We start from the raw sequence: 9,550 nt of genomic DNA on the forward strand, positions 1-9,550 counted from the left end.
TCAACTTTCCTGTGATATTAAAGTCCAAAATTACACTAAAACAATAATTCCCCTTAGGCTCAGTGACGACTCGCAGCTCGGTAAATATTCCACCGTTAATCACTCGTTAATTATTCATTTTATTTTTCTGTTGTACCTGAGTCTTCTTACAAATCAAACAAGATGGCACCTAACGGATTAGATATGTATAACGAGCTCACCTTCTCCTGAGGTCATCTTGAGCCAAGTCTTTACGATGACCGATTCTGCTCTTGCTGAGTTCGAAGATTTTCTGGATGTGTTCAGGCCAGTGGAAGATCGTGCTGTTGAGCTTGATATCCTCATCTAAAACACAAGATGTTACCCAGATGTCAAGTACCCAACCAAATCATATGAAGTTGAAGGGCCACAAAGTGTGAACAGAAGTTTCAGGATTAGAATCAGCACCTCTACCAAACAAAATTGACTGCGCAATATTTTGGAAGCCTTCTTATTTGATTATATGACATCAAATTGGATGCAAATATCATTCGGCAACGTCTGGGTGACCAGAAATCTTAGGAGCAGAAGTCTGGGATGGCTTGAGAGGCTTGCAGCCCCCCTCCCCTCCCTCCCTCCCCCCCCCCCCCCCCCCTTCCCCAACCAAGGGATTTCCGTTCACTCTCTAAATACTACTTAAGGCTAATCTCGCGGAATTTGGTGAGGTACTTCCAGACTAATCACCATGCAACCGGCCACTTGTTAAAGAATCCTGGGCCGTTTTATACTTACATGGTAATGTTGCATAATCCAGTAAAAAGAGAAGTCTTTCCGCCGCCTCATCGACTTTGGACTGTAAACTCACTACCATGACACTGCTTGCATTTTCTAGGAATTGCGTCAAAGCCACAAGGTCTTTGGTGTTGTCTGGCATTTCCTGGACCTTGTCAGATATTTCATCGTACTGACGACATAAGCTAAACAAAACAAAAAATGATTACGAATGAGTGGGAAAAGCATTGCGACTGGTCGATTATATGGAAACAATGGGATAGCATTTCAGTGCTGTGGTATATCTCACAACCAATCAGGGCGCACAATTTTCTAGCAACTTGATTGGACGATTTTACAGAAACACTTCGAAACCATTGCAATGCTGTGGTATGTATGTCTGGCAATAGAGGTTTTGCACTATCACGTGCCCGTCCCATAATACAGCTTTGGCTGCCTGTGATTAGATGGCAGAACAATAAAATAAAAAATTCTTTCTCACGTAAAACGATTGTATTGTTCCTGCCAACATGGCTGCCGTCACGTGGTGGTGCAAAAGCTCTATTACCATGGTAACCATACATACCCTCTATTTTTGTCCCTGTTTAGATCCACTACATAAATGGTCATAGTAGCAGCTAGTTTAGCAGCTCTTGCAGATAGCTCCTGATTGACTTCATCACAGTTCAGACACAGCATATTCAGGGGTACCGTGATGTAGAGCGCTGCTATTTCCTTGGACAGGCTTTGGAAGGCATCGATTTTCTAAATGAAAAGCCACAGTAATTACATTAGTTATCAAGGTGGTATCTTACCCTACGCAAAACGTAACAGGCTAAAGAAGAAATGGTAGTAGTGTATGGTCTGATTGATTGATATCTACAAAAAAACATGCTAAATTCAAAGTTCCGGGTTCAATAAAATTTGAAAGCTTTATGTCTTCATGTCAGTCCCGTGTCCAAAATTTGTGAATGAATGAAACTATAGGTCCTGAATTCCAATAGTACAAGCTTTTACCTTCGAAAGCGCTAGAAGAACAGGTTCGTCTTGTAAAAATGTCATGACCTCTGTCTCTGCCTTGTTGTTCAATAAATCTTGGTATTTCTTGTATGTGTTAAGGTATCTGTTGAGGAACAGCATACAGTCAAGGAATCAGTATTAACATTACTACCCTTGATACAATGCATTGTGGGATACATTGGGGACAAGTAGAAAAACCACTGTGCTGTTTGTGCATCATAGAATGGCATAATTGCACTGCGCATCACATTGTTATCCCTTTGATACAATGCATTATGGGATACATTGGGATACACAAATTGCAATGTGCACTACGCATCATTATAAAAACAAGGAGAAAACGGAACGCAAGGGTGGACAAGATAGTTTCATGTCACACTTTTATGATTAATTCAACTTACTTCTGGGGTCCGACGGTGTTAATCTTGAATAATTCCACCGCACGGTCCATATAGTCCTGCACTAGCATCTCATCCACGGCAACGGAACGTAAAGTTAGTTGGCTGTCACGCATATCAGGGAATAACTCAGTTTCCACCTATTGAATTAATACATCAAAATATGAATAAGAATAATACAAACTTGAAGTGGCGCAAAGTCTGTGTACCTAAGGTACGTTTTCGCGTGTCTCAGCTGAGGTACAAAATATTATATAGAAGCGACGGAATCGAAGAATCGAAGGCAAAAGTACAATATACGCAAGGGATTGCAGTAAGGAGATGCACAACTAAGCCTATTGTGACCGCAGTTTAATACGTTTTCGACTCACCCTTGGCAAGTCTTCGGCGCTCTTAACGATCTCGGTTAGGAGTCTTAGTATGATGTCTCTCACTTCTCTGAAGGGCGGGTCAAAGATGAGTTTAGCACCGTCAATTCTGAGCTGCACGACCATGATCTATAAACAAAAATACGGGATCAGTGAAGTTAAAAGGAAGAAAGGTGAAGATCTGTAATGTTGTTTTCGACTTACCTCAACCATGACGTATCTAAGATCAGAAAAGTTCTCTCCAAAGTCATTGCCATCCTGTTGAGACGTAACCATGGTAATGTAACATATGATATAAACATGAGTAAGAGGCCGGTGTGTGTCAAATATCATGACCCACAATTAGAAAATGGTTGTACAAATCACAAGCAAACAACTAAAACAAGTGATGCAGCTCAAAAAGACCGATTTATTTAAGTCATACTTGCAGCTTTTGCGCAAGTAATTTCTTCGCGTGAACAAGTTTGCAATTTTGTTGGCAAGCAGCCTTGCATTAGTGCTATAAGCCAGTAAAAACCAAGTTTCGGTGCAATGATAGACAGAATAACATTGTTTTGTCTGGACCGCGCCCAACACTGATTTGCGGTCAATATTCTAAGTGACCACAGAAAAACTGCATCTTACAATACCTTATAGAAATTCAAAAACTCTACGAAGTCAGCCAAGGAATTAATGACCATGCTTCTGAGTTGAATGGACATGAGTGCCGCTACACAAGAAAAGAACTGCTGAACAAGAGAAGTGGAGTCGCCATCATTGGTCGGTACCAAATATGACCAATGAGATCGTCCAGTGTATAAAACATGTGCACAGGCTGGGATCCACCTGGGTAAGAAAAGAAGGGTTAGAACTGTTGAGAACGATAGGGTTAGAACGATAGTGGAAGAGTTTAATATCAGTCAATCGGCGAGTCATGCACGTGTACCAAAATTAAATTGACTCCGACGAAGGACTAACGTCCGAAACGCCAGTCTACTATCTTTCGTACCTACGGTGATAAAATTATCTACTACGACACATTTGGTTCAATTATATAACACCGACGCAGTCCAAGCTAGTTCCAAAACTAGTCTTCATCTCCCAAAACAAATAAATAGTCTGCGTTTTACGAGGTTAGTACTTAATAGCCAGTGGCTAACTAACCTGTGGCCCTCGATCCATGATTGAATTGGAATTTAGAATTTGATTTTTGTGTAAATAAAAAAACCGGAGAAACCCGGAAAAAACCCTCGAAGCTCAGGAGAGAGCCAACTAACATCTCTACTCACATACGACATTGACAGTCCCGGTTGCATTAGTAAGGGGCGAGAGCTCTTAACGCTATGTTATTTTCTTCCTCCTTGCCGCAGGTCTACTTACGTTTTCTTTAGGAATTCCCTCGTGTTCGCACACTGCTGTTTCACTAGAGCTTCAAACTCGTTGGGAGTCACGGGTAATCCTGCCGCTAGAAGCTCTTTGCCATCTACGAAGCGGGCGTTGCAGAACCTAACAATATTGACGACAGATTTCGTGTGAATGAATGGCCTCTTTGCAACTCGTATCAAGTCTGGTATTGACATATTTTTAAAAAACGATACGGCGACAAAACGACAACGGATGCACCATCTTTTGCATGTATGTGCTGTCGTAAAGGTCTTCAGTGGAGTATAAATGAACTACAAATGACGTCGTCCGGATGACGACGTTAGCCTTGGAGTCTAAGACGTGCGCGTAAAAATATAGTATTTGCGCCGTTGTGTGGCAACGAAATCTAGCCGATGTTCGGGTGAAAACGATGCTTTCTTCATCTTTTTCTGTGCGTTATTCTGAACACGCTGCACGAGTTTCAAAATGTAAAAATGCAAAACTGCAAATTTTAACAAATACGCGCAACAATCCTATGACGCCAACTATTGATCAGTAACGAACCTACGGAATTTAGGGAATCTACTATGGACGGATCTATTGTAGATCTAGTTCTTCTGGATGTCATACTTACCTATCGTACCACAGGTTTTGTATCTCCATCATCACAGGGTTTGTAATAAATAAGTTTTTAGCCATGCTATCCCAGCTGGTACGGTATGGGTCATGCCAGGGGACTGGAGCACGAATGGTCCTTGAAAACAAAAAATAACCACCACATTAGTGAATACTATATTATTATAAGTACTAGACGACGCGCGAATTTCGGTTATCGCAAATATATCTTCATAAAAGATTTTGGGATTTTAACAGGGTGCGCGCACTTCGAAATCGTCAAAATGCGGTACGACTCGCCCAGGCCGTATACATAATACGTGTTCTCATTATCACCTACTGAAGTGTGGAAATGCGCGCAAATATTTGGCAATTACCCTGAGTGCGCGCGGGCCAGTTCGACTCGTCCAAAGGAAATAATTTTCATGTTTTATACTTTAATAAGTCCGTTGTATTTTTGACGACCAAATAAAGCCTCTTTGCGCGCAAATATTTGGCATTTTCCATGGATGCGCGCGAACCAAGTTTACTCGTCAATAAAAACTTATTCTTATATTTTATATTGTAATGAGAGGGTCATATTAATGAGGGCGATATTATGGTGTTCAGTGTAAAATCTCGGTTGAATATGAAGTATTTCAAAAAAGTCACATTACCTTTGGGGAAATATTTTTGGGATTGCCTTGATATGTAGACGGTTTTTTTCTGTTGGGTCTTTCAATATGTAATTCACTATGATAGAATTATTGGCAAAAAAATGAGTGATCTGAACAGTAACATGACTCTTGAATGGCTTTCTTATTCCAGTGCTATGAAATGGACATATGCATCCTCTTCTTTTGTATCAAATGGGAAAGCCAATTGAGTGACAGTTGGGAAAGCTGTTTTCATGCATCCATCTTCAAAGCAGGAAATACAGATCTCTGACATTAAAATGGCTTTCTTATTCCAGCACTATGATTGGATTAAGTAAATTCTTTTCATTTCCATCCACTGAGGAAGCCATTTAGTGCCACAATTGGCTCTGATATAATCAAAACGTTCTCTTTCACAAGTGCAATGCCTCCAATACCACAACATAACATCTACTGTCATGCACTCACCAATAGCTAACCGCAAACTGATCTCATAGTCATCAGCTACTTCCTTTCTAAGGCTGGTTAGTAGAGGATCAAGGTCCTGATCAGAGGTCAAGATCTTGGGGATTCTTCTCTCTAAGATTCTTTCCATGACCTCAGGTTCTTGTGGCGCCAGAGCATCAACAGGGATACCCTCAGATATATAGTACTCATAACGCTATTTAGAAACATTTTTATTTAGTAAAATTATTCATGACTACTAATTAGCCAATCAAATTTCATAATTTTAAGGAAGAATACAACACCCTATACATGCTTTCCAAATTTTTCACAGGTGCTAAAACGTAGGATATTCTGGCACTGCAAAAATGGTTTTGGAAATCGGAAATCGTCAGAAAACCCAAATTTTATAAGGGCATGTATCTATGCAACGTCATAGAAGCCCTTTAATTGATGTCCAAAAGCCTACTTCATTGCAACACAAATTGTACAATTCTCCTTGCGTAATTGGGAAGCTCTATAAACTATCTGAACTACTGCACATTACATACACATCTTATGGAATAACAGATTCTGTGTCAATACCTCAAGGTCTCTTGAACTGGGTTCATCTTCATCCATGGCTTCAACTGTTTCACACCCTTTTATAATGTCCATCTGTTCCATGGGGGTCATGGCTCTACTGGGTGGACGTCTGAAATAAGAAAGGCTGGGTTTGATTTCCTTTGTGGTTTAATGGAATGACAATTAACAGAGGAACACAAAGCAAAGTTTTGAACGAGGGTTGGGAGGCTTAATTTTTGTCATGACATGGCTTGTCATGTGATTCAAAAACAGTATGGGTGGAGGCAGGCCTTTAGACCCCTATACCCCTCCAATATATAACTCTCATACTTAAAAACCATATGAAGCTTTGATTTTGACTTTAGGCATTAATTCTTATGCTTTGTTCGTTGAAACCATGGATGTGTTGGGGAACTAAGCCAATAGCGTCATACCCAAGCAATACTCACTCAATCTTAGGAAGTCCATTTGACGCTTCTCCTCTACTCCTTGGTTGGGTTGCTTTCTTCCTTGGTGTTGTTGGCTCTTTGCCTGACAATCAAAAAATGGTGTCATGAAAACCCCTAAATGTCGCTGCTTAATAAAGCGTTTCCTTTCCTTAAGTTTTATGAAATTGAAAAATTATACTATATCTAGTAACCACATTTTTCGTATGTGCTAAATTGAAAAGTATACTCTTATGGAAAGGACTTACCTTGCATAGTTTGTTGGCGGGATGGAGCTCTAGGGGACTGAATACTCTTAGGGAGACTTTTCAGCTTCAGGTTAGCTGCCATAGGGCTGTAATTGTTTGCTATAGATTCACTTGGCGTGCGTGCATAGGCTGTTTCTTTGAAGGGTGAGGCTTTAGTCCAAGAAGGATCTTTCATTATTGGTGGGTGTTCGCTGTGTCGTAACACAATCTAAGAAAATTAAAGGAATTCTTTACATCATTTGTAATAACCAGAAACATACCAGTAGATGAAATACTGTATGAGAAATTAATTCAAATTTTTTTCTACAGCCTTATTTGGTCATTTGTCTGACTATCTTTATATCACTCTTTCTGTCTGTCTGTCTGTCCAACAGGCTGACTGACTGTGTTTCTTTCCTGTTTTACAAGTCACACTAGCCATCTGTCTTTCTACATTCACTAAGCTCCTAGTACAGTGACTGTCTATCTGTCTGTCTGTCTTATCACACTGTCAAGGTGTCTGTCGGTCCAACTGGCTGACTGTCTATTTTACAAGTCAAACAGTTGTCTGTCTGTCTACATTCACTAGTTTTCCTACAAGTCTGTCTGTATGTCCACAATTTATTTTTCTAGAATATTCCTATCTGCCTTTACATACACACTACACTCTTTTGTAAAAATAATATGCAAGAATAATAGGCAAAAACTTGAACCAAGTACAATTCATTAATTTTAATTACAAAGATGCATAGAAAATTGAATAGAAAATAATATCCAAAACAAAGTTAATAAACATCAAGAAGGGTCTCTAATATTCAATCAAATTTTATGAAATACTGGAATAAAATACGTTTTCTTTAAGTAAAGAAAGAGAAATAAAGGAAAGAACAATATATAAAATTTTTACCCAATTTCTTATATTAGAAAATTTTAATACCAATTTTTCCTGTCATGGTGTCAAATTTTATGGTTTAGAAACACGGACTGTTTACATACTGTATTCATTAAAAAAATATTGATTTTTTTTTCTTTTTTTGCAATATGTAAAAATTAAGAATTCACTATTTTCTTCTCAAAGTCTAGAAGTAAAAAAGTCAAAATGGGAAAAGAAAGAAAATAATAACGATTACTTTTGTAACACTTAAGATGATATTTTTCTTGATTGCTTTAGATTTTCTTCAGTGATTTAGCATTTGGAATTTAAGTTTAAAAAGATAAGGATTTGACTAATAGAAGTGGATAGTTTTAGGATGACAGCCAGGAAAAACTGAAAATGTTTTCCTTGACAACGAAATGTAAGCATAATTTTAACCAATTTTATGGTACTTTCCAGCCGGGTACAAATTACGATTAATACAGTTAGCTCTACCTGATGCCGTATCCTCCTATTTATATCTTCCAGGATCTCGTGGATTTCTTCTTTTTGTGAAGATCTACACTCTTTTATAATTTCCATGGCTATTAAGTTATAAGTGAGTGATTTTTGCTCAAAGATAAACCGATAAGAAGTGGATGAATTAATGCAGCGAAACACAAGACACTTGATAATAAATTATGTATCCGAAGTGTAATGCTAAATGGCTCACAACCAACAGTGCGGAGACAATAGCAACAACGACAGCTGCTAGCACATTTATCATTATCATTCATTTATTCTAGCAGGTAAAGGAAAATAAGGGCAAACCTGATATAAATCGGATGGCTCTTCATGAGACGGTGGTAGAGGAGGTAACCCAGGGAGACCTCGAGTCTGAGAGCAACTGAAGATTGGATTACGAGCATGCTGAAGCAAAAATAAAATATTAATAAGACCAATTTGTTTGCAATTTGACTTCACGAAGAAACACTCACTCATTATGATATCTGTAAAGCATACCTTGACTCTCTCCATTGTGTATTAAGTATTTTTTCCTGTGCAAAATTCTAGAGTTTCAAGCACACGAAGAATTCAAAATGTCCCGAGTTGGAATTTTCAAAACTCCGTAAAAAAATCCTCTGGCCGACCTGTTGCATATGCAGACCTCAGAAGGTCTGAAAGGACTTTTCCAGGCTTCTAAAGCGTAGATAAGGAATCATAATGACTTTTAAAAACTCTAAACTAATAAAGGGATCATGTAAACATTTATGAATCCTTTGGATTTGTAATCATCGCCGACATTTTTGATTTTGTGCACATCCGGGGACTCGTTGCTATGTTTATCCATTGTTCGCTCACTGTTGCTATGAAGTGAACGCGCGCGCGATCTTCTCGCGGGATGGTCCAGAAACGTTTCTGAAAAACTCGCTAATAAAATTGCTTGGAAAAGAACAATAGTTGCCTCTTCTTATGCTAGAAAACAAATTTTCTATGCACATTTAGCGGGAACAAAATTGGGGAGAAAATTGGATATATTTATCGTCATTAATTACCCACGGGATATATTTTCGGGACCGGTCCCGCAAAAGAACTTTTCTTACGAGTCGCCAAATTTGCCCAAAAGAATTTTTTGTATTTGCTAAAAAGTGCTAAAAGACATTTTTTTGCCAGACTTAATATTGTGTGAGATTAAAATCGTGATAACATTTTGGGTAAACATCTAAAAAGGTAGCAGTTTTAGCTCTGTAAATAATCATATCAAATAAGTTTTTGGCCAACCAAAATACAGCTTATTGGTTCTAATATTTGTAAGGAGTTTTTGCCGTCTGAGTCCGTCTGAGAGATGCGGTGTTTTAATTGCTATCTTTGATGATCTGCCGCTACTTTTATCTTACTCCTGAGAG

At 38.7% G+C, this 9,550-nt stretch overlaps 1 protein-coding gene across 1 annotated transcript in view; it reads right to left on the minus strand.

Moving 5' to 3' along the window:
• LOC116302686 (dynein axonemal heavy chain 3) overlaps positions 1 to 8,938 on the minus strand; it is a 45,478-nt gene extending 36,540 nt beyond the window's left edge. Inside the window, exons 1-17 of the mRNA XM_031712033.2 lie at positions 8,667 to 8,938; positions 8,475 to 8,573; positions 6,812 to 7,019; positions 6,567 to 6,648; positions 6,139 to 6,247; positions 5,578 to 5,770; positions 5,131 to 5,206; positions 4,494 to 4,613; positions 3,875 to 4,000; positions 3,145 to 3,340; positions 2,720 to 2,773; positions 2,519 to 2,644; positions 2,151 to 2,287; positions 1,747 to 1,852; positions 1,316 to 1,494; positions 751 to 935; positions 201 to 324 (exon numbers count right to left, since the gene is read on the minus strand). Of these exons, the coding sequence (XP_031567893.1) occupies positions 201 to 324; positions 751 to 935; positions 1,316 to 1,494; positions 1,747 to 1,852; positions 2,151 to 2,287; positions 2,519 to 2,644; positions 2,720 to 2,773; positions 3,145 to 3,340; positions 3,875 to 4,000; positions 4,494 to 4,613; positions 5,131 to 5,206; positions 5,578 to 5,770; positions 6,139 to 6,247; positions 6,567 to 6,648; positions 6,812 to 7,019; positions 8,475 to 8,573; positions 8,667 to 8,681 (2,135 nt within the window). The 5' untranslated portion in view covers positions 8,682 to 8,938. The remainder of the gene's footprint in view (positions 1 to 200; positions 325 to 750; positions 936 to 1,315; positions 1,495 to 1,746; positions 1,853 to 2,150; positions 2,288 to 2,518; positions 2,645 to 2,719; positions 2,774 to 3,144; positions 3,341 to 3,874; positions 4,001 to 4,493; positions 4,614 to 5,130; positions 5,207 to 5,577; positions 5,771 to 6,138; positions 6,248 to 6,566; positions 6,649 to 6,811; positions 7,020 to 8,474; positions 8,574 to 8,666) is intronic.
• Positions 8,939 to 9,550: the final 612 nt, after the last annotated feature.

The sequence above is a fragment of the Actinia tenebrosa genome, unplaced genomic scaffold (genome assembly GCF_029948245.1).
Source record: "Actinia tenebrosa isolate PJP-AT-01 unplaced genomic scaffold, QUT_ActTen_1.0 PGA_scaffold17__23_contigs__length_9995812, whole genome shotgun sequence".
Taxonomy (NCBI): Eukaryota; Metazoa; Cnidaria; class Anthozoa; order Actiniaria; family Actiniidae; genus Actinia; species Actinia tenebrosa.